Source organism: Apium graveolens, unplaced genomic scaffold (assembly GCF_009905375.1).
Source record: "Apium graveolens cultivar Ventura unplaced genomic scaffold, ASM990537v1 ctg8763, whole genome shotgun sequence".
NCBI classification, from domain to species: Eukaryota; Viridiplantae; Streptophyta; class Magnoliopsida; order Apiales; family Apiaceae; genus Apium; species Apium graveolens.
In genome coordinates this window covers 49828-76079 of record NW_027421453.1, presented here as the reverse complement: position 1 = coordinate 76079, position 26252 = coordinate 49828, and the positions used below count along the sequence as shown (strand labels likewise).

The window sequence follows — 26252 nt, the reverse complement described above, 5'->3', positions numbered from 1 at the left end:
AGACAAAGAAATTGTAGAAGCACATTTTAAAAGTGAACAGAATATCGATCAAATTTGAATGTGACACATGATTGGACAAATATATAATTGTCATATTGTAAATTACATCGCTCGCTTCCTGTCTGTGCTCCATCTTGACGCTGAAGAGCAATATTCATGACACACTATCTAATACATGAACGCCAGAAACACGAGCATAATGATATAAGTCTCTCATTGCACGAGGGAAGTTGCTATCTTCAAAGATGACGTCAAGTCACCTGTCTCTGGCTTTGGTTCTGAAATATAATTCCGCAAACGCTCCAGCGGACTGGTAACATTTGATTGCTACAGAGAGCTCTGTAAATTTCTACTCTTCCGCTAGAAGATCATCTTGGAAAATCTGTGGAAAATCGAATTCATGAGATCAATGCCGCCCAGATCAATCCAACTAGGTATTTCTGTGGCACTCAGAAACTTAACATCGGCTAGCAAACATAGAAAAGAATAGAACATAGGAATTGTCATTTATGGAATATCTACAGCTTCAATTCTATATATCTGGAAAATAAATGTTTGCTTCCGAGAAGGAGTTTTGAGTTTTGGGAATCATGTGTGGAACTTGAAATTGTATAAGCTCTTTCTGACTTTCAAGCAGGTGTTTGGGTCATATGACTATATGAGAAATGGGTTCGGAAAGGAACTACTGGAGTGTAAGTATTTGCTAATTTTAGATTCGAACTCTTCTGTTTATAAATCAAAAACTAAATGCGATTGGAAGTTCTATAGTGATGGATATTCAAGTTTAGCTCGTTACGAAACAGAGTTGAGCTCTTTTCAAACTGAAAAATTGTTCGTAAAGGTCTCGGCCATCTACAGCCCTAAATCTAAGTAAACACCCCAAGTGAACTATAGCTAAATGCAAACTATGGAGAGTTTGTGTTAGTACATAAACAAAATTTATAACTTATAATTACATACTACACACCTCCGTCAAATGCAATCTCTAGTTCACTTGTATAAACTGACTGGAAACTATGATTTTAGCATTTGTGTGCCTCTTAGCACTTCCTTACATTCTTTGAATTAAATTTTATTAATCTTTGAACCTGTCTAATGAATCGCTTTGCAAGCCTGTCAATTTTAATCATTTCTCGCAGATCTTGAACAAATTAATGGTCATTGCTTCTAGAAACTGTTAAATTCGGGTCTATGACGTAATTTTCCCCTAGAGACAATGTCAAGATTTTCTTGTTAAAATCCAACACACAACATATTATTGAACAACTTGCAAGTTTGCAACTCATCCAAGAACATTAGTGACGTAGGACCAGGGTGGAAAGGGTAAAATAAGGAACAAATTACCTATCCCATTTAGAGAATCAGTGGAGTCGCAAAAAAATTATAAGATTCTTCCGAGAAATCAATTCATATGTTTACCTGATATTGAAATATTAAAAAGTTTGTATAGATAATAAAAAATAAGTCCTCATAGTATCTACTACCATAATAAATTGTAGGAAACAAATCCTTCTATTATTCTAATAGAATAATCTAGAATCATCCTAACAAATATAAATAGTATAACTAAACTACCTAATAATAATATTTACTTTTAAATCAAAATAATAATATAAAATTTATATATATATATCAGTGTTCTAAAAGTCGGCGATTAATCGAGGTGATTAATCGGTGATTAATCGCTATTCGGTAGAAAATTGAAATGATTAAGCGAAAATCAGGTCAAATAGTTTTTACAAAATCGGTCAAAATCGAGAAAAGTCGGATTAATCGGTCAAAAAAACGGGGTAATCAGTCAAAAAATCAGTCTCATGGACAAAAATTTGAAAAATATTTAGAAAAGTAAAAAAATAATATTATATATACAAATTCGTTATAAAAATTAAGAAAAAATAATATTCTTGTATACATATTTACTATTTTAAATGGTTAAATAATAAACTTTCTTAATTTTTCATCTCTCAAATTGATCTCAATTCATAAGTTAGATCTTAAGAATTATATTACTTTAATATATTTCATATTTTCAAATGTATTTGTAGAAATATTTATAAAAATATTTTGTTCTGAAAATATAAGAACTTGAACAAACATATGAATTATTGAAATCAAACTCTTCCGACTAAAAATTATAATATTACAGGACAAGCATTCTTTCGATATAACAACGTGGCGAAGCTAAGAACCATAACCAAGAGCTAGATATAGAGAACTGATCTACAGAAATAGATTAGTTTTACTTTTATGGGAATTCCAAAGTAAGCAACTAGAAACTTATATGAACTTAAGCACGGTCAAACCAACTGTAAGGCTGCCACACAAGACTAAAATTATGTATGAAATAGGATATTATCATAATTAAGTCCTTCCTCGCCCTTTCCACTAATAATACTTGAAAATTTCTAATACCGAACAAGAAATTACTATAAGGAAGCATACATACCCAAGCACAAATTGCTTATTATTTGGCATCTTTGAGATATAACTTCTACTTAGGAGTCATATGATTCCAGGCAATTCACCAGACAGGCTCTTAAATCCATCAGCGTAGGAGCTCAAAGAACTCGAGAAAGGCACAAGTATGCCCTAGACCAGTAAAATTTTTAATTAAAGCATATTACTTTTTTTAAGATGGTGTCCTTGCTTTCTTGGTCCTCCGCTATGGGTCCTATATGCATGTATGTAGGATATAAGGATAGTAAATGTAAATGAGATCAGATAACATATCATAGAAAAAGCAAATAGTAATTTTCTAACAAGAACTTATATGTACATGTCTGACATCATACATTAACTTATCAACTTAATGAAATTTACAAACAATCCATAACATGCATTTCTCGTTTCATAAAATGTTGGTGTCCCAAGTGAATATCATTTTCTATTCACTACGACCAGATCATCACTATCATTTACACTAATTCCATCATCATTTTAGCTCTTATACATATCAAACTAAAATTAGGAAAATTTTACCACCTGAATCATTTGAACAAGACGTATGCAAGTTGAGGAAAGAGCTTCCGCGTATATTGATAACAATTTACGCCGAATGGCCAGCCAGGTGTCTCCATATTCATCTTTTTTCAACATAACCCTCTTGACCAGATCTTGCAAAACCATGCTATTGAAAACAAGAAAACGGAGACTATTGAAAACAACAAAGGGAGGGCATATAATTGGACAAGACCAAGTGGAACAGTCTGAAACCAATTACTGTTCCTTAAAGTATTAGAGCACTTCAAAGAACAAAGTATCATATATACGATTATAAGTTGTTAAGTTTTAAGTTCCAGTGGTTCAGCTTTTGAATTAATACAAAAACTTTTAATCTAGCAGAAGACATCTCTCATCATTGTTAGTATTGTATGAGTGGCATTCTCATTCATTTTGCATCTTTTTGCTGCTTTAAGCTGATAAAATTTATGTGTCGACCGTCGGGAAGGCGGGTAGTCTACTGATCTCTTTACCTCATTTAACGAGCCACATTATCATTTAATTTGCATTATGTTGTTGATTTAGGTTTTTAAAGTTCAGTTCTGGAGCCTTCATGAAGGAGAGTAGTCCCGAGTCCGTAAAACAAAAACAATGTAGCAACACAGCTTGTACTGTGCACACGCCTTATAATTTATACAGGAAAGGATCAGGTAAGTTCATCTTAAAAACATAAAGTTCAAACGCAAAACCATGGTTAGTTGAAACAAAAGTATCTACAAATTAAATTTTCAAACAGCTAACTAGTAACTAACGAACTACACATACCGGTATCTAGACTCCTCAACTCCATAATCCAAATGAAGAAACCGCACATGCCCAATCACTCCATCTTCATCACCATTTTTCAAAAACTCACTCATCGCATCCAAATGTGCTTCCTGCACACCCTTTGAATCATCCTAAACACCTTAATATCCCCATCCACCTTCCTCCCTATCCCCATATCCTCACTCTCGACCAACCCAACCTGCTTCTCCACATTCTCACACAACGCCTCAAACATCTCCGCATTCCCCAACACAACCTTCTTCAAACACCCAAACTCCTCTTCCTCAAACTCCACAACTCTTCCATCATCATCCTCATCGCCTTCATCGACACTAGTCGGCCTCAACCGACTCAATCCAACCTCCAAAACCCTCTCCAAAACCGTATTTCCCGCCAAAACCCCCTCAATCTCAACATTCTCACCCAATCCAACACTCTCCTTACCCCAATCACCGACTCTAGAACAAATAACCTGAACACAAAGCGCAAACTCAGCGCGTAAGCGGAGCGAATCAACACCGAAACTCCAAACACCTACACAAGGATCATTGAATTGGAGTAATTCGAGAGTACATAAATGAGTGAGATGAGCAGGAGAAGGACAGGAAGGGAGAAAACAACAAGTTATCGAAACGACCGCCTTTCGAGACAATTGTTTGTAAAATTGAGCGAGCTAGGTTTTCGTTTCGAGATCGGAGAGTGAGGAGAGTGGCTCGAAAAGGCTCGAATTGGCCTAGGAAGAGGTGGTTTGTGATCACTTTAGAGAGAAGCTCTGTGTCCTTGTCTACCATGGTTGGTTAACTATAGATACATGTATGTATAGTGTGTGTTTCTGTGTGTGTGTGTGATTTTACAGAGGAGTGTTCGTGTTTGGTGATTATAGTGATGATGGTGGGAAGTTTTGGTGGAGTAAACTCGACGGAATCTGCATAATTTGATCTTTTTTGACCCGACCCGAATGCCCGATTTTTAGTTTCTAGGGACAATTTTAACTGCAGTAAAATCTGGTTAAAATTTTTATTTAGAAAATTATTTTTATATTTTTTGAGTGTTGGTATAACAAATACGGTACGCAAATATTTTTATGAACCTACAATTTTGATAAATAAACAAAAATTTTGATTCCAAAACTATTCATTCGTATAGACTTTTTCGGATATTCATGATTTATTTATTTTCGGTAAAATTTTTTGTTTTATCAAAATAAACAAACAATTATTCAAGGAAAACTTATAATTAACCGCGTTTAACATTTAAACAAAACGGATCGGGAAAAAAGTGTTATTTACACGTAAAATGGAATTCAATGAATTTAAATACCTTTAGAAAACTTTGTTTCAAATATACTAGCGAAAATTTAAAAAAATGCATGAGTTAAAGACCTTATGCATGAGTTAAAGACCTTGACCACGTAAGATGAATATACAGTTATACACAGTAAGTGTTAAGTGTATTAAATCATGAAGAAAGATGATCGTGATGAACGTATAAATTAAAAGGCCATTTAATTTTTACATCATATTATTGAGCAACATCTTCATTCATCTTCTTATTATCATACTGCTGCACTTCACCAAAAACATACTAACACATGTACGCTACGGGCAGTTGAAAATATATGTTTAGACATCCTCACATACTAAGAGTTCGTTCATGAGATGATAAGATATTCACCATTAAAGGAAAGGCAAGCTAATCAGATATATAATTGTCACAAAAATCACCCTTCTCTCATTCCTTCACTAGTTAACACAAAATAGCTATAGAACGCGTATGGTTTGGGTAAGCTCGCCAAAAACAACAGAGCTTTGGTACTACACATCCCATTATGTAGTAAAAGATTTTCCAATAGTAACACAACCAGTAGTTATGGTCACCCGGGAAAAGAGATAAGTTATGCAAAAGATCAGCCAAGGACACTGTCATCAGACAAGTTTACACTGCTACTCCTACCACTGGAATCTGCTGATGAGCTTGTTTCTTCGGAATCAGGGGCAACAAATGACTCAAGGGAGCTCTTACGAGTGAGTCTCCCCCTTGGCCTATCTTTAGCACCTTGATTACTATTTTCTTGTGCAGGACTAACAACCCCAGCTACTGTCTTACTCCGAGGCAACCCCTCTCGCCTGCGCGCACATGTAACATGATTGTTGCCAAGGTTATTGTTTTCCTTGTCAGAGGAGTTTGAAGCAATGTCATCCTCACTACTAGCATCGTTTATTTCCTCATCCCACGCAACATCACTGTTGTCATCAATATCACCATCTTCATGCCTCTCGCTCTCAGTTTCACTGTCTGAAACAATATCTTCTGATTTCATGTTGTCATCAATATCAACATCCTGCTGCCTCTCACTCTCAGTTTCGCTATCAGGAACAACACCACCTTGTGCTTTTATGTCCAATTCAGAGTCCTCTTGAGAAATACTTTCAGATCCTTTTTCATTATCACCGTGTTTACTATCCTCCGTTGGTCTCATCTCTGATCCAGAGCTCTCTTTTGAAGCAGTTTCAGTTGCTTTCTTATTATCACTTAACTTTTTACATCCTCCCGCTCCTTGGCCATCTTTCTCTTTCTAAATCATAAAAATGTTCAAACCCAAAATCAATGACATACAAGTAAAACAATATCAAGGTACACCTAAAAGAATTCTGTGGCCCTTAACGGAAAATTTGCAGAAGCTAATTAGTAAAAAGAAAAGCAACCAAGCAAGATACTAAAAGTATATCCATTGTACCACGTACTTTGGCTGTCGTTGATGTACACTTATAGCCTCACTAATTCTTTTGTCATATTCATCTGCATATGATATAAGGTATTCTTTTAGTTAAAACCTTGACTATGCAAGCGTGTTAGCTATGTATGTATATCATAACATGTACGAACAAGGTACCAAGAGAGTACATCAGCAAAGATTGTAACTTATACCATATGTGTAACATACGGCCGTACGAGTCCGGCATGTACGAGTGAGACCATAAAACTGAAAACCACTTAAAATCGCTTCTTTAGTTTTTGTTGTTTTGCTTCCCTTTCTCTCTTCTGTTGAAGGTCAAAAGGTTAACAATCAAATTCGAAGTACACAGAAAAGATAAAAATGTACATAACTATAGATATCAAGTTCACAATTGCCAGTGCTCTTTAATCTAAGAAGCTACAGACCTATCAGGCTATCCAAGAAACTGACCTTATGTAGTTTCTCAAGTACTGGAATCACATTAGCTTCAACAGTCTTACAAAACAACTTCCATCATTATTTTACTAGATGAGAACTCAACCTGTTATTGCCAGTAAATGGAAGTGATTAAAGTTTGTCCTAACAACATAGAGAATATTGTATGCTTACCACAACTTCACGAAATTCTTCAAGACTGGTAGCAAGTGTTTCCCATTGAACATCTATCACTGGAAGAAAGCCTTTGCCCTTGTCGTTTTGCTTTGATTCAAACCCGCGTACTTCTTTATACAGTCTATAACCAATGGAATCATTCCCATCAAGCCTACCATGAATAGCAAGGGTTTTTAAGTACTCATAATAAAAGGCGGAAACAGACATACTAAAAAATTAACACAATAATGAACATAATTGAATATCAACAGAATTATAAACAGTTACCAGTATAAAGTCCCTCTCTCATCACCACAGATCTTTTTCTTCCGAAATGTAGAAACCTCGGAGCCAGTTTTCATGGTACTATTAATATAAGACACTGCATCACCTTGCTGAGAACTCAAAGAAATGGAAATATCACTACCTAGATAGTATTTAACTGGATAAAATTATCACATCAAGCAGATGAATCAATGTCAAATAAGAGGATATTCAGATACAGTACTTTAAGTCGGATCTCACAGAGCGCTTTAAGTACCACTAGACGGGTTGTTGGTTCAAGTTCTTTGTATTTAGAAATCTCCTTCCTTCAATAAAGCAGACCATAGCAGCAACAAATGTTTAAGACTACATGTTGCTGATGACGAGATAAGACATAAAGATGTATGAAAAAACTTATTACCCTTTATTTTCGGTTAGAGGAAGATCCCCGTCAGCAACCTGCCAAGAACAGGGGAACTGAAAATTGAAATACCAGCATAACAAGAATAATGTAAATATAGTGAGTAAGGTAGTACAAAACAATCACACATATTTAACTTACCCATGGCCACCAATCAGTAAGTTTCTTACACAGTGCAGTCACCCAAGCATCAGTACGGTCTAAAGTTTTACTTACTGGTGGTATACCCTGCATATATTACTTTGGGTCAGATACCAAACGATGAATGCCTCTCGATTAATTTGTCTCGGACAACATTGTGAGTAACTAACAACTACTAAACAAGTATTTTAAAACAACAGGAAGACGTAAAGACACCCTTGCTGCACTCTTCCAAATATTTAAAACAGAGACACATTTCCTCAAAATTATCAATATGTGCTGTTTATCATGCACTCACCACGATGTCTTCATCTAACATATTCACTTTAATTTCAATGTAACCAGCAAGCGCATATATTTCTCACTCTATGCAACACCAAAAACCCGAATTTACATTTCCTTGAACTACAAATAGTAACATCAAAATCTAGCAATAACCGTGAGTCAGTAGCAGCAACTAAACCCAAACACCTTACATACTCAATAAAATTTTCAAGTGTAACCTCTACAAAAGCAAGCAATTGCAAAATGTACACGTATTATAACAAAACGTTCTGATCAATCACTTCAGCTCCCAAACTCATACTACGAAACAAACAAAGATAAGGAAAATAAATTACTGACACAAAACCATTACGCACATCCATAGTCTCTCCTGCTCAGGTGACAACAGTTTTATTAAATTATAAATATATGGATTTTTGGGTACTTCTGTGCCGTGCACCCAAACTAAAAAATCAAAACATGGAACTAATTTATCATGTACTTTCGTGTTTGTGTACCTACAAATTCAAACCCAGACACTAAATTTCTGTGTCGTGTACAATATAACCAGGTCTAAGAACAATAATTCTCACACTAAAACTGTTCTCAATCAAACAAAACACCGTAAATAAAAATATACCTTCAAAAGCATAACATGAAGCTTAGCGAGCAAATCATTGGGCTCGATAATCGCCATTTCGATATCTTCAGCTGTTACTTTCATTTTGCTCTTTAACAACGGCTCAAACACCTAATCAAACACACAAACAATCAAATAGCAAATAATAAAGACATATCGTATCATTAATTTTAAATATTAACAAAAACTATAATTATTTAATATATAAATGAAAATTACTTACGGATAAGAAATTGAGAACGGTGGCTAACTCGCACCGCTTACGAAGCTTAGTCCGCTGATCGATTTCCGACGACGGCACAGCTTTCCGATCATCGGCGACGTCCATTGTAGAGAGAGATGATGTGATCGATACAAAACAATGGCGGTGTTGTAGGAAGCTGAGGGGTTTTCCCGCCTAATTATATTATAGATATAGAGAGAGGGGAGAGTACTAGGGTTGATATTTTAGGGATTGCGTGTGTTTGGTAATTTTTTGAATTTTCATTTTCACCATCTTTCCGTTTTTCGCACTATCATAAATCTTTATTAATTAAATAAATGTAATAATCTAATTATGTTATAATAATGATTATCAAATGTTACCAAGGAAAAATCGCGATACTTCCTAAGTAAAACTCACACAACTTCTCTGAAAAGAAACTTAGTAAGGAAGAATTTTAATTAAAATTCTATCTTATCTTTTCGTAGCACGTGCAATCCTATCTTATCTTTTCCTAGCACGTGCAATCCTATCTTATCTTTTCATAATACGTGTAATCTTATCCTATCTTTCTGTAAGTATAAATAGGACCTTTAGTTATTGAAATCAGATACACTGAAAAACATATTGAACAACAATTCTCTCTCAAATTTTCACTCTCTCTATGTACATTTATTAAGTCATACATTATCCAGTAATTCGAGATTTACAACACGTTATTTACAATACGTTATCAGCACGAGTCTCTGCCCGAGCAAGCTTTATTTACGAAGGAGGTATTGTCCAAATAAACTCTATTCACGAAGAAGGTATTACCTGAATAAGTTTCATTTAACGAAAGAGGTATGTTTTAAACTTAATCATTTGATTCTGATTATTATCTTTATTTATTCATATTATTGTTTAAACGCTATAATGTCGTCAAGTATTATCCAAAAAAATTCTGGATGGCTATGCCATCGTAACTTTTATATTAATTTTACCATATATGTTATTATTTGGAAATAATTGTTTAAATATATTTGTGAAGCATTACATCATATTTTAATATTTATTTTACATTCAGAATGACAAATTTTGCAAAATTAGAGTTTGTTGCGTTGGATGTGTCTAAGGATAATTATTTGTCTTGGGTACTCGATGTGGAATTACATCTTAGTGCAAACGGGCTAAAAGACACCATAGAATCAGAAAATACCCCAACTGTTGAACAAAATGCTAAAGCTATCATTTTTCTTAGACACCACATCCATGAAAGTTTGAAATCTGAATATCTAACTGTGAAAAATCCATTCACCATTTGGACCAATCTCAAAGATAGGTTTGATCAAGAAAAAAATTATCAATTTACACCCTGCCTGTTATGACTAAATACATATAAGGTTGCAAGATTTTAAATCTGTCGCTGAATATAATTCTGTCTTGTTCAAAATAAGCTCAAAACTGATTTTGTGTGGTGAAAATATTATTGATGCTGACATGATAGAAAAGACCCTTTCAACCTTTCACCCCAACATTATGATTCAGGCGCAACATTATAGGGAGTGCAATTTTCGGAAGTATAGCGAGTTGATATCTCTTCTTATCGCTGAAAAGAATAATGAGTTGTTACTGAAAAATCATCAGATTCATCCCACAGGCTCTGCCCAGTTAACTGAAGTACATAACACGTAATTCCAGAAGAATGTGCGTGGGAAAGGGCATAGAGGAGGACGAGGTTACGGACGAAACCGTGGGCATGAAAACTTTCGAGGTCCGTTTCAAAATCATTTTAACTTTAGCCACCTGAAGTGGCAGTGTGATGGTTACAACAACTCTGACCACCAGAAGTGACAACATGGAGTGCCAAATAAAAGGAAGGCACCACAAGAAGAAGATATTAGGGATATCTGTCTCATATGTGGGGCACATGGGCACTGGAAACGTACTTGTCGCACACCAAAATATCTAGTTGACCTCTACGAGGAAAATAAAAAGAATAACGGGAAAAGGGTGGAAACGAACTTCTCTAGTCATAATCTAAGTGAAGAACCAAACAACAAGACCTCAAATGAACTAGACGTTGTTGCTAACCTTTATTATGATTTAGATAACTAGATTTCATTTGTTTCTTTGATGTTATATTTTCAACATGCTTGTTTAAATATTCTGCTTTCATGTACTTGTTTTATGTTCTTGTATTATGTACGTTATTTGCATAATAAAATTGTTGTTCAGTTCTATATAGACAATATAAATAAGGAGAGATATGCATTGCTGACTGCGCGACCCACACACAATTTTACAAAATCAGAACTATTTCTCAAAGTTGACTAAAAGCCAACTCACATGTTTGGACGATTTCGGGAACATCAAATATCATATAGGGTTTTGGGAAAGCCAGTTTTATACTATCAAGTGAGACACAAATTCACATACATAATGCTCTATATTCTAGCAAATCCACTAGAAATCTTCTGAGTTTTAAAGATATTCATCTTATTGGTTTACTTATAGAAACCACTAGAGAAAATGAAAAAGAATATCTCCTTATCACCTCAATCACCTCGGAACATAAGAAGATCTTAGAAAAATTGCAATCAACCTTATATGGATTATATGCTACCGAAATTAGAGTAATCGAGTCTCACAGTATCACTACTCCCAAAATTATAGATCCAAATTCACTCACCATTTGGCATGAAAGACTTGGTCATCCAAGAGTATCCATGATGTGTCGAATTATAGAAAATTCTACGGGATATCCCCATAAGAATCAAAAGGTCATGCTACGTGATGAACTTCCTTGTTCAACATGTTCTTTGGGAAAACTAATTGTTCAACTATATCCAGTTCAACTTCAAAACGAGTCTCCAGATTTCTTAGAAAGAATTCAAGGTGATATATGCATACCTATTCATCTATCATCTGTACCATTTAGATATTTCATGGTCCTAATCGATGCTTCAACTAGATGGTCTCATGTTTGCCTCGACCAGAAATACAGCCTTTGTCAAGCTTCTTGCTTAAATAATCAAATTACGAGCCCAATTTCCTAGATAATCTTATCAACTCAATTTGACTTGATAATGCCGCTGAATTTACATATATTACTTTCAATGATTATTGTATGTCAGTAGGAATCTCTGTCGAACACCCCGTAGCTCACGTGCATACACAAAATGATTTAGCAGAATTGTTAATTAAAAGACGTCAGCTTATTGCACGACCCTTACTTCTAAGATCTAAGTTACCCACTTCTATTTGGGGTCATGCAATACTTCATGCCGCAATATAATTAAGATAAGATCATCTGCTTACCACAAACAATCTCCTCATGAATTAGTTCTTGGTCAAACCCCTAATATTTCACATTTTAAGATCTTTGGTAGTGCCGTATATGTTCCAATTGCACCTCCACAAAGATCTAAAATGGGACCACAAAGAAGAGTAGTTATATATGTTGGTTTTGATTCACATGCTATTATAATATATCTTGAACCATTAACCAGTGATGTCTTTATTGCTCGATATACTGATTGTCATTTTGATGAGTCTGTATTCCCTCCATTAGGGGGAGATAATGTTTTGTATAAGTTAAATTCTGAACTATCATGGAATGCCTCAAGATTAAGTTATATGGATCCACGTACTAAACAATATGAATATGAGGTTATAAGAATAATTTATTTGCAAAATATTGCTAATCAAATGCCAGGTGATTTTAATGATTCTAGACGTGTCATAAAATCACATATACCTGCTGTTAATGCACCGGAAAGGGTTGAAATCCCTATTCTTAAAGCAATTCATGAAGAATTGGTTGGTAATTCAAAACTATGCCAGAAGCGTGGTAGACCTGTTGGTGCAAAAGATGTTGTACCATGAAAAGGGAAATTGATTGGACATGCCCCTGAAGTGGCAAGTGTTCTAGAAAATACCCCAGAAACGGTATTGCCTCCTGAAGAGGTTCGAGCCCCTGAAGTAGCTATATCAAATACCCCAGAAGCGGTATCACCTCCCGAAGAGGTTAAAACCCCTAAAGTGGCTGTGACAAAACCACCAAAAGTGGTATTGCCTCCATAAGAGGATATTGCCCCAGAAGTGGCACATGCTTCAATAGAAGCAAAGGTACCTGGAAATTATGAGATCTCACTGAGTTATGTACATAACGGAAAATTATTCGATCGTGGGAGTATTGAGGTTGATGATGTATATGGTTTTATCGTGGCATGTGATATTATTATGAACTCCGATCCTGAACCACAAAGTGTGGAAGAATGTCGATAAAGTGATGATTGGCCAAAATGGGAAATTGCAATACAGGAAGAATTGCAATCCTTGTGCAAGAGAAATGTATTTGGACCTGCAGTCCAAACCTCAGCTGGTGTGATCCCCATCAAGAATATATGGGTGTTTGTATGAAAACGAAATGAGAGAAATGAAATTGTGAGATATAAGGCACGACTGGTAGCCCATAGATTCTCTCAAAGGCCTGGATTTGATTACCAGGAAACTTACTCTCCTGTGATGGATAAAGTTACTTTTCATTTTCTTATGGGTATGGCTTGTATGGAAAAATTGGAAACACGTCCAATGTACGTTGTGACAGCCTACCTGTACGGATCACTTCATAGTGATAACTATATGAAAATCCCTGAAGGATTAAAATTGGATGAGACTAAGACTCGTCATTTATACTTAGTTAAATTACAACGATCAATATATGGACTGAAACAATCTGGCTGTATGTGGTACAATAGGCTTAGTGAATACCTATTGAATGATGGGTATGTTAATGATAAAGTATGTCCGTGTGTATTTATTAAAAGATCTCAAACTGGTTTCATTATTATTGTTGTATATGTGGACAATTTGAATATTGTAGGTACTTCTGAAGATATTACTAATGCTGCTATTTATTTGAAAAATGAGTTTGAGATGAAAGATCTTGGAAAGACAAAGTTCTGTTTAGGTTTACAAGTGGAACACTTATCTTCAGGAATATTTGTTCATCAATCAACCTACATAGAAAAAGTTCTTGATCGATTTTACATGGACAAATCTCATCCTCTAACTACACCAATGGTGGTTCGGTCACTTGAAGTTGAAAAGGATCCATATTGTCCCATAAAAGAAGATGAAGATCCACTTGGACCATAAGTTCCATATCTCAATGCAATTGGGGCTCTTATGTACCTCGCAAACAACACACGACTTGATATTGCTTTTGCTGTGAATCTATTAGCAAGATTCAGTTCAGAACCAACTAAAAGACATTGAGATGGAATCAAGCATATATTGAGATATCTTCTCTGGACAATTGATCTTGGATTATTCTTTTCAAATTATTCGAAATCACAGCTGATTGAATATGCAGATGCTGGATACTTATCAGATCCTCATGTTGAACGATCACAGACAGGTTACCTATTCACATATTGCGGTACTACTATCTCTTGGAAATCTACAAAACACACCATGGCTGTAACACCCCCAGATCCGGGGTCGGGGATCCGGGTCGTCACGGTCTTTCTCTCCACAATATCACTTCACTTAATTAATAATAATAACCTTATGTTGTGACCCCACACTAACACACACCACAACCCGTTATAGTCTCAGAGATGAAATTTAAATAAGTACAAGTCTTTGAATCCACAATTTAAAAGTTATTACAACCCAAAATGATTACTTGATAAATTTACAGTTAATTGCCATTATCTGCCACAAGTTATAATTATACATAATTGATTCTCAAAAGTAGATGGTCTGATCTACAATAGATCTACCTCTGCAGCTATAGCAGCTACAATATCAACGGGAAGACGCGGAACGCTTCCCACGCGCTTGCGCTGGGTCTGCTGGAGTCTGGCCATCTTTCCTAACTGTTGTTGTGTGATGAAAGAAGAAAGCAAGGGTGAGCAGCAAGCCCACCAAAATAATATGTATAAAGATTAACAATATATGAGCCTTCTCATAGCACTCATGAAAGTCTTGGTCAAAAGAAATGAACCAAGTTGATATCTTAATGCGATGAAGTCGCAAAATATTCAGTATATATATATATACATATATACTTTTCAAAATATGGGAAGTCCTCTTCCATGCATAATATACACAGAGTTCCAGTGTATAACTGTATAAAAATATCGTTGCAAGGTGATCTCATATATCTAACCTTGTCTCAACGTTTTTCTGAAAATCTTTGTCATGCATAAGATAATCATTTACTAGATAGAAGTTTAAAAGATGAACTTATAAGGTACTCCAATATACTTATATCTTTTCCAAATACTACTTGAACTACCACCGTTCAAGTTATAATTAGTTCAAAAGTTCATCACATAGATGAGACTACAAGATAATACTTGAATAGATTCAACCTTTAAAATATCATCAAAATAAAATGAAGTTATGAGATACTTCATTTGATGCAAACATCATTTAGAAAACTTGACCCTGCCAACACTCAACAATCGCCCAACCGTAGCCTTTCTATCGAAGTGCTCCGGGTAGTGTTGCAGAAATATCCAATTGGATGATGAACTCATTACGGGAGTTTGCCGCGCCAGGAAGACCACTTACGATGATCAGTCGTAGTAGTACAACCCCACCATTTTCTACATGTAGAGGAGAACCTGTCGGATTTACTTGTCAACCGAACACTGAACTCCTAAGGAATGGACCGCCTTAGCGGAACTTCCAGGCCATTTGGGCCAATATAATAAGGCTGGGCCGACGCTACTCGACCACTTACGCCACTCCTAGTTCAGATGAAATCCATGACTCTGAAACGTAAAGCTCGTCCCCACTTTCCCCAAGTAGAAACTTGTTGATACGGCTCCACCAAGAAGTCGTATCTAGTTGGAAAGGAAAACTCACCGATATTTCCCAGGCGATGCCTGTTAATGGATTAACTTGTTCCAAGAATTTTACTTCCCGAGTGTTGGGTAAGTAATCAAAAACTCTTTTATCAAGACAACAACCTTGTTGCGAATATAAAATACACCACAGAGCCGGATCCCTCCGATTTTGAGCGAGTATTTAAATCCCCTTTTTAAAAGGAAGATCTTAAATATAAAAATGAGTTTTTGGGATCCGCTCTAACTTTTGAAAATCATTTTAAAGACTTGAAAACACTTTAAAGAGTGTTTGGAATAATGCTGATTTAATAAAGTAAATCAGTCTCATATAAAGAAATATATGAATATTATTATTTAAATAATATTCCCATAAAGAGTAATTGAGGTAGAAGTTGGAAAACTTATACTTGAAATGAATAGTAAATAATCAAAGATATACTTATACGAAAGTAATATCTTTATTTGAATATCAAAAGTAAGTTTGATTATCGAACATTATTCTTTAATAAATAAAGAATATTTCAGTAATAAGCGGAGTCATAATACCTCGAATGAATATTATAATAATATTCAATAAATAAAATAAAGGAGTCATACATCCTCAAATGAATATTCAAATAATATTCAATTAATAAAATAAAAGGAGTCATAAGCCCTCGAATGAATATTCGAAATAATATTCAATAAATAATATAAAGTTATCGAATAAACCTTATTCGATTAATAGTTTGAAAACTATAACCATATATATATAAATATATATATATATATAAAATCTACTCGGGATCCTCGACTCCCGGTTTTAGAAAATTTTCACCTTTGGGTCCCTATACTAAGGGTATATGCAAATTACCGCTATCCTCTAGCATGTATTATCAACTAAGCATTTGAACCAACAGATATATAAATCAAGAATATGAAACAGGCATGCATATATACCATATCAATGCTACAATATACGCAAGAATTTGCTAATTAACCAACATGCATCTATCGCAAGATAATGCATATACATATATTCATCACAACAACAGTATAACGGGTAGAAAACTTGCCTGAGCGACTTGGGGTGATAAAAGGCTCGGGACGAGTCTGGTAACCTATAAACAACAAGTAAGTTGGAATTAAACCAAAATCACTTGTAAATCTATACTTTAACTAACTTAGACTCTAACGCTTGTTTTGCGCTCACTGATTCGCTTAAGTCACTCGGGTACCCTCGGCTCCACCATTTTTAATAATTTAACCTTTACGAGTTTTAAAGCGATTCCTTCGCGAGTGTCTTACCAACTGCCTAACACACTTACCATAAATGTTTCATACATTAATTAACCCTTTTTGGTCTTTAACCTATGTTTCAAAGTAAGGCGAGGGAAAAAGTTTCGTTCGCGAAACGCCGTTACTTGAAACGGTCGTTTCTCCTAAACCGTGCATCGGAATCGAACGAACTACATATCAAAACGAAGCTCGTAACATGAGCTATCTAAACATGGCAGTGGTCATATCTAGCAGGGGGTTCTCGGGTCCTAATGCTATGCACAAAAACAGTCCAAAGAAAATCGGACGTTAACGGCTATGTTTACGCGATTTCCAATATTTTAAACCATTCAAAACCCTCCCAATCAACCTCAAATCCAACATACAACCAACATCCATCCTTATCACATCATAACAACCCCAACCAATTCAATTTAATCATTATACTTATGCCTAAGCTTAATTTAACCATACTTAAGTTCTTTTAATCAAAACCCAACATTTACCATTCCATTTCACTACCATTTCAAATCCCAAACTCTAATCACAACAACAAGCTACAATATCATCCTACTAATCAAAATCATCTTATAATATATAGGAATCTAGGGTTTGGAGATGGTATACCTTCCTTGAAGTGGTGGGAGGAGCTAGGAAGCCTTAAGAAGCTTTGAGAAGTCTTAGAAAAGCTTGGATCTTCAAGAAAAACAAGAAAAACTTCAAGTTAAAAACTTGAAAACACTATTCATAGTCTTCTTCTTTGATTAAATGAAGAAGATTGAGAAGGAATTAATGGCTTAAACTCATGATATAGCCCTAACTAAGCATGAAGATGATTAGGGAATTATCACCAATTTAGGAAGCTTGGATCTTGATTTTGAATTTTCTTGCCTTTTGAATAGTGAAAAGCCGTGAGCAATGAAGAACTAATGCCTTGGTTCTTTTTGATTTTTGATGAAAATGATTTACTTGGCTTGGTTGCTTGGTTTTTGTTTGATTTAGTCAATTACCTTTTGCCCTTGAATTTGTGTGGTTACAAAGCCACCACACCTCCTTCCTTCCCATGTCATGCTTATGTCATCCTCATGATGTCATCCTCCCTTCCTTGTCCTCTTTCTATTGGTTGGATGACATCATTCCCACTAATCCCTTTGATTAACTTCCTAATCGTTTGCCTAATGACCGCTGATCTGTTATACGGTTCGCTTAACTTTCGTTTCGTTTATCGTTTGAAGGATCATACCCGGGATCTTATTACTTAGGTTCCCTTAACCTTTCTCAATACATTATATTCCTTTTATGATCCTCTATTATAATCCTTTAATTTAAATCTTTTTATCCTGTTACCTTATACTCAATTCTCTCCGTATCTAGTGGATTTCCGGGAAAAATCAAAGTGTTCGGATTGGATTCTGACGATCTTTACATACACTTATATCCCATATAAGTACTAATAAATCTCAGAATATCCATACAGAACCCCTACATAGTGTGGCATGAAAAGTTTTCTCATTCAGCAAAAACACTATTCATAAGGGTTTCAAAATTTCCAAAAATTGGGGTTATTACAGTCTCCCCTCCTTAAAAGGATTCCGTCCCGGAATCAGATAGAAAAATAGGGATACTTCTTAGCATTGCACTTTCTAACTCTCAAGTCAATTTTCCCACATTGTGGTTCTACCATCAAACTCTACTAGTTTGATAACCCTTCTCCTAAGCACTTTTCCTTTTCACTCTATAACCCTTCCTGGTTGCTCCATATAGGTTACGTCTGGTTGCATGTCTATGCGCTCATATGCCCTATTTATCTGGCATCGAATTACACTTCCTTAACATTGATACGTGAACACGTTATGACTGCTACATGTTCGGGGTAGGGCTAGCTCATATGCTAACTTCCCAAACGTCTTAATATATCCAAGGGTCCAACAAATTGTAGACTTAGCTTTCCTTTCTTTCCGAACCTCATCAATCCTTTCCAAGGGATACCTTAACATAAGGTCCCCTATTCTTTATCCTTTCGTGTCAAATCAACATACTTTATGTCCATCTTGGGCTACTACCAGCCGTCCTCTGATTAGATCTATATATCCTTGGTCCTTTGGACTACTGCGGGTCCGAGCATCTTGCGCTCTACAACTTCATCCTAACATAAGGGAGATCGACATTGTCTTCCCTCAAGGATCTCATAAGGCGACCTCGATATGACATATGATCTATTGTCGTAAGATAACTCAATCCGCGTTAAGTGATCATTCCAAATTCTTTCAAGTCTATTGCACAGACTCTCATTATAGCTTTTAGCATTAGAGCTTTTGCTTCTCAATACCCATTCTTTTCCAGTTCGTAATCGCTACTACCTTCCGTTCCTAATATTATACTGGTTATACTTTTGCTCGTTAGCGTTCTATAACCTTTTAATAACCACGTCAACCTTAGTATCACGAATGTGTTTCCATTCCGAATACCACCACTTTATTACTCCTTTTTCAGTTGTTTCTATTTCCAAAAGATCAATCAAATAGAAGTAAAGGAATTTGTTGAGAGATCACTATGATCATGAACACTTGTTATATCGCATAGTTAGTACAGAAGGTGGCCAGCCTTTAGTACTTGACAAGCAATTAAACAATAGTGGTATCCTACTAGGCTTCTATCACACAGATAGATAGTCATTCGGCAATACCTCCCCTTCTGGAAGGGTTGTTCTTCTCAGCTTACATGAAATGAAAAGAAGAGAAAAGAACGAACTGAAGAGAATTGTATATATAAAAAAATTACTGCCAAAATATCTGGCTTGGAATCTACCTCTGAACTATAGAGGTTTGTCATAGGAGAACAAAACATATATGTATTTATATCAACATCAAGTATTATAGCATCGTATTTCACGTGCCTAAATATTTTCGCTATCCCGTCCATCATTCTATGGACCCATGCTCTTCCTCGAGCTTATACACAATCACCTTTGAAACTCCCTCGACATCGAAAATCGAATCTGGGATCTCATTCTAGACATCATCGTTACTGAATTCTATGCTTGCACCGCAACCTTCCTCGTATAATAATACGACTCTCTATTGATAAGAAAGAATAATATTCACTAGGTAGATACTCTACTTAATTAGTCTATCAATGATAACTTATACACTACCACGACCCGATTAGTGGTACTCAATCTCAACACCCATTCCAATACAACTCTCACGGTTGTAATCAGCTCATACTCGCAGAATCATTGCTGCCTTACTATGGTCCACCACTGACCTACTGTAGTCATTCATTTTCCATGAAGTCTTAATAGCTAACCATACGGAGTCCATACATGTCGTATCAAATCCTTCTAAGGAGGTAACATAATCACCATTCCTGATTCATGAAGAACACTCCTGATCCTGACATACATACATGACATGAAGCAGATAAAAGTGCAGAAGAGTTTCAATCAAAGCAACGATAGCAGGTTAATACCATTCTTAATCATACGCCTAAATAGAAGATTAACTCAAAGGTTCATCTAGTCCTTTTTGAAACATGGTCCTGGCTTATCTCAAGATAGGACCTTCTAAGATAGATAGCCCGTTCATGGCGATTACACGAATTAAACCTTTACCAACTACTATTACGGTTGGGTATTGCACAGTCATCAGAAGGAATGTCAATCTTCCAAACCATAATCAACCTTCACAGTTTTAACCATCATCACTGTATTCTTTTGGCACACGCGCCTATAATTATCCTCTTACCTTTAAAGTGTCGGCCACCTCTTTGGCCTTTCCTGATAGTAATTTCCTTACAGTCAATGTCTTTTAACCACCTCCAAATAAATTTTCTACCTTATTTCAATCACAGCTTGTGAAGATGTTTTCCTTAAAATCTGATAAGTAAAAAAAAATCACCATTTTTCCATAAGTTATTGCCTCAGTCTTTAGAGGTTAATCACTGTCATGACTGACTCTCAATCATAATTAGAACATCTTTTATCTTAAGTCCTAATTGCCCTGAACAATTTCGACCATTACTGGTTCGATCCATACTTTCTCGTGGTTTAACACGTGCCCCACTTGGCACATTATAATTACGTCATATTTCCTTTATCAACATTTCTATTCTTGAGAATTTTGAATATTACCTTTCTCCTTGTAAAACCTCTAAGGTTATCCTTCAATCGTTCCTCCTGTATTCCCTAGATACAGGGCATATAAAATACCATTTACTATACTAGAACCATTGTCTATATACTTCTGAAAAATTTCTCCACTGATTCTTAAAGGTTGTTATTACCTTAATCCTTTCCAATTCATACTGTCAAAACTCATACTATCCCTATTAAGGGTGAAATGCCAACCTTTATGCATTCCCCTAGGATTCATTTTAAGTTACCGATGTTCTATCCTTAATTCCACCTTTAAAAGGTACCTGCATCCTTCCATGGATAAATCAAGTCATATATCCCTGATAAGGGTCTTATTCATCATTCCCACCTCGATAGTCTATACCTAACTTCATAATAGCATCCTTATTCAAATTGAGGTCAATCCATATGGCCTCCAAAAGATAACAATGGTCATCCGCTTTTCTTTCTGATTTGGTAATGATAACATGGATGTTCTGGAAGATATTGGTCATGTTCAACGTGAACTTCTTCTTAATAATTCCTTATTTACTTTTGTTGTTTATCTCAACAGTCATCTCAATGTTGGGATATCTTTCATACCTGGCGTCTCCCTTTCTGGGTATCAGCCACCGGTCTTACACTTTCCTTCTTGAAGGTCACTTCCTTCATCCAATTTTTTAATTTCTTACTTTCTTGTCTCCTCAGTCTATCCGCGTCTCATTATTTATCCTTCGAATTATCTCAAGGTTTCCTCGAATCCTCCCAACTTAAAGGGGAATAAAATATACATAACCTTATGCCTTCAACCATCAATTTTAACTCATGGTGAATCACCTCATCCTGACGATTACATACTTTTCTATTTCTATTCTACGAGTCTTTAGGGTTTCCTCATACCCAACTCCCTTATCATTCCTCAAACTCTTGCCTTTATATTCCTTTCTCTTATCGTTATTTCATGAACCAACACAACATAAGCATTGATTTCAAACATCCCGTCATTCTGGATTCGTGTCTTCAGAACGAATCTTGATAACTTTTACAACTTAGATTCATAATTCATCATACTCGTCTGCCTTTGTTCTGGCTCTAAAGCTTTTACACTATTCCATAACCTTGGGAATTACTTTCCCGAAAACAATTGACTGAACTTAAATCAGTTTATTATAATCTCTTGCTCCGTGCCTTCCTTGGCCTTTCACCAGCGGGTGGTCTCTCTCTTAGGAGGGTAAGTGACAAAACAGTCTTTTGTGGTTCGTCAATCATTTAGAATCTCAAATGATTCTCTATTTCCTTTAGCCAGGCTCTTGCCTCGACTGGGTCAGCTTGTTCCTTGGAACTCTGAGAGCTTAGCGACTTAAAGGTCTGAAAGAATTTCCACCGCACTGTCTCCTCAGGGTGGTGGTTGGGGATAATAGTCTAAGTTCTTTTAGACAGGTCCATGAATTGCCGTATAGGAGTACCGTCTCGGGTCTCCTTTCCTTACTCGACTTTCTGTTTCCTTAGTATGAAATGTTTCATCCTACTCCCCATAATTGGGGTCATCTTTTAATTTAAAATCCTCATTTTCCACTCCATTATGTCATGGGTTCCTTCTATCTTGATGGCGACCTCCCTGACTATCACGTTCAGGGTTTGCTCTAAATCTTATTCCTCAAACTATGGCTCTCATCTAAGTTCTCATCCTTACGCTCTTGAACTTTCGGAACCCAAATTCTATAGGAATACCTCATTATTCCCTTATCTCTTTCTCGTATTAATTTATATTTGTTGGCTCTCTGCCTTCATTCATCACTTTTCTGGCACAATATGATCTTTTCCAATAATTCGGCTGTATTGCAATCTCAAACAGCTTTTCGGTACCGGCTCCGGTTACCTTCATACTATTTCCATTTTCTCAAAATCTCTTATAAACTCTCCAAAAGACATCATCTTGAGTCTCTCCTTTTTACTAAGGGCATCAGCCACCATATTGGCTTTCCCCGAATGATAAAGAATCTCCCAATCATATTCTTGATTAGCTCTAACTGCCTCCTCTGGCATATGTTGAGCTCTTTCTACGTGAAAATGTACTAGAGCACTTATGGCTTAGGTAATTCTCGCACTTCTCTCCATACAAGTAGTGCCTCCAATCTTTAGGGTAAAACTATTGCCACGAGCCTAAGCTCATGCGGGGATATCGAATTTCATATTACCTTAATTGTCTTGACATGTACGCGATTACCTTACCGTGCTGCATAAGCACGCACCCTAAGCCCTTGTGCGAAGCGTCACTATACTTCACAAAATCTCTTTTCCATCCGGCAACGCCAGCATAGGGCCATCACCAACCTCTGCTTCAGTTCTTGAAAGCTGTTCTCGCATTTCTCTGTCCATTCGAACTTCTCAGTCTTACGAGTAAGCCGCGTTAAAGGGGCTACTATCTTTACAACTTGAACGAACCTCCGGTAGTGACCGGCCAATCCTACCTCTGGTAGTCGACCAAACCATGGTCATCAATTCATCAGTGGTCCTTTATCCATCTGTCAGGATCCTCCATGGGATCCTCCTCACAACTATCCCTTCTAGGACAACATCCTCAACCGCTACATCCTCAATATCAACATCATCCGGTCCTGCATTAGGACACTCTATCGGATCCACAATCGATCTCCAATAAATAAAACATCATCGCGTTGATGTTCCTCAACTCAGGGTTCGGAGTCCCGCTACCATATACGATAACGAACTACGCTCTATCACGATATAGGGTTCCCATAAGGGTTTTAACTGTCAGTACTAGTTAGGTAGCCCGACTATGAACTTGGCAAGAGTTCTTATTATCTTAGTGAACTTATTATCTTAACGTCCCATCATCTCTGAGGTTTATAACGCTTAGCTCTGATACCATTTCTGTAACACCCCAGATCCGGGGTCGGGGATCCGGGTCGTCACGGTCTTTCTTTCCACAATATCACTTCACTTAATTAATAATAATAACCTTATGCTGTGACCCCACACTAACACACCACAACCCGTTATAGTCTCAGAGATGAAATTTAAATAAGTACAAGTCTTTGAATCCACAATTTAAAAGTTATTACAACCCAAAATGATTACTTGATAAATTTACAGTTAATTGCCATTATCTGCCACAAGTTATAATTATACATAATTGATTCTCAAAAGTAGATGGTCTGATCTACAATAGATCTACCTCTGCAGCTATAGCAGCTACAACATCAACGGGAAGACGCGGAGACGCTTCCCACGCGCTTGCGCTGGGTCTGCTGGAGTCTGGCCATCTTTCCTAACTGTTGTTGTGTGATGAAAGAAGAAAGCAAGGGTGAGCAGCAACCCACCAAAATAATATGTAAAGATTACAATATATGAGCCTTCTCATAGCACTCATGAAAGTCTTGGTCAAAAGAAATGAACCAAGTTGATATCTTAATGCGATGAAGTCGCAAAATATTCAGTATATATATATACATATATACTTTTCAAAATATGGAAGTCCTCTTCCATGCATAATATACACAGAGTTCCAGTGTATAACTGTATAAAAATATCGTTGCAAGGTGATCTCATATATCTAACCTTGTCTCAACGTTTTTCTGAAAATCTTTGTCATGCATAAGATAATCATTTACTAGATATAAGTTTAAAAGATGAAGTTATAAGGTACTCCAATATACTTATATCTTTTCCAAATACTACTTGAACTACCACCGTTCAAGTTATAATTAGTTCAAAAGTTCATCACATAGATGAGACTACAAGATAATACTTGAATAGATTCAACCTTTAAAATATCATCAAAATAAAATGAAGTTATGAGATACTTCATTTGATGCAAACATCATTTAGAAAACTTGACCCTGCCAACACTCAACAATCGCCCAACCGTAGCCTTTCTATCGAGTGCTCTGGGTAGTATTGCAGAAATATCCAATTGGATGATGAACTCATTACGGGAGTTTGCCGCGCCAGGAAGACCACTTACGATGATCAGTCGTAGGTAGTACAACCCCCACCATTTTCTACATGTAGAGGAGAACCTGTCGGATTTACTTGTCAACCGAACACTGAACTCCTAAGGAATGGACCGCCTTAGCGGAACTTCCAGGCCATTTGGGCCAATATAATAAGGCTGGGCCGACGCTACTCGACCACTTACGCCACTCCTAGTTCAGATGAAATCCATGACTCTGAAACGTAAAGCTCGTCCCCACTTTCCCCAAGTAGAAACTTGTTGATACGGCTCCACCAAGAAGTCGTATCTAGTTGGAAAGGAAAACTCACCGATATTTCCCAGGCGATGCCTGTTAATGGATTAACTTGTTCCAAGAATTTTACTTCCCGAGTGTTGGGTAAGTAATCAAAAACTCTTTTATCAAGACAACAACCTTGTTGCGAATATAAAATACACCACAGAGCCGGATCCCTCCGGTTTTGAGCGAGTATTTAAATCCCCTTTTTAAAAGGAAGATCTTAAATATAAAAATGAGTTTTTGGGATCCGCTCTAACTTTTGAAAATCATTTTAAAGACTTGAAAACACTTTAAAGAGTGTTTGGAATAATGCTGATTTAATAAAGTAAATCAGTCTCAATATAAAGAAATATCTGAATATTATTATTTAAAAATTCCCATAAAGAGTAATTGAGGTAGAAGTTGGAAAACTTATACTTGAAATGAATAGTAAATAATCAAAGATATACTTATACGAAAGTAATATCTTTATTTGAATATCAAAAGTAAGTTTGATTATCGAACATTATTCTTTAATAAATAAAGAATATATTTCAGTAATAAGCGGAGTCATAATACCTCGAATGAAATATAAATAATATTCAATAAATAAAATAAAGGAGTCATACATCCTCAAATGAATATTCAAATAATATTCAATTAATAAAATAAAAGGAGTCATAAGCCTCGAATGAATATTCGAAATAATATTCAATAAATAATATAAAGTTATCGAATAAACCTTATTCGATTAATAGTTTTGAAAACTATAA

At 35.9% G+C, this 26252-nt stretch overlaps 1 protein-coding gene and 1 long non-coding RNA gene across 2 annotated transcripts; both read right to left on the bottom strand.

Annotated features, from left to right (window-relative positions):
* Positions 1-6311: 6311 nt before the first annotated feature.
* LOC141705317 (uncharacterized) lies at positions 6312-6785 on the bottom strand. The gene is made up of 3 exons (XR_012568295.1): positions 6697-6785; positions 6513-6567; positions 6312-6343 (listed from the first exon to the last, which is right to left on the bottom strand). It is a non-coding gene; the product is annotated as an uncharacterized LOC141705317 (long non-coding RNA).
* Positions 6786-7001: 216 nt separating this feature from the next.
* LOC141705316 (DDT domain-containing protein DDR4-like) lies at positions 7002-9217 on the bottom strand. Its single transcript, XM_074508328.1, has 8 exons — positions 9050-9217; positions 8827-8937; positions 7923-8009; positions 7782-7819; positions 7605-7686; positions 7385-7491; positions 7115-7268; positions 7002-7046 (listed from the first exon to the last, which is right to left on the bottom strand). The coding sequence occupies exons 1-8, from the start codon at positions 9152-9154 to the stop codon at positions 7002-7004; spliced, it is 729 nt and encodes a 242-aa protein (XP_074364429.1). The 5' UTR covers positions 9155-9217.
* Between the last annotated feature and the right edge of the window lie 17035 nt (positions 9218-26252).

What these genes read in the sequence shown, in the direction of transcription:
- LOC141705316 (XM_074508328.1), bottom strand. Translation starts at nt 9,154, where the DNA reads ATGGACGTCGCCGATGATCGGAAAGCTGTGCCGTCGTCGGAAATCGAT. An exon ending in TTCATGTTATGCTTTTGAAG is followed by an intron (nt 8,010 to 8,826) that starts GTATATTTTTAT and finishes TAATATATGCAG; the next exon opens with GGTATACCACCAGTAAGTAA. An exon ending in TCTGTGAGATCCGACTTAAA is followed by an intron (nt 7,492 to 7,604) that starts GTACTGTATCTG and finishes TTGAGTTCTCAG; the next exon opens with CAAGGTGATGCAGTGTCTTA.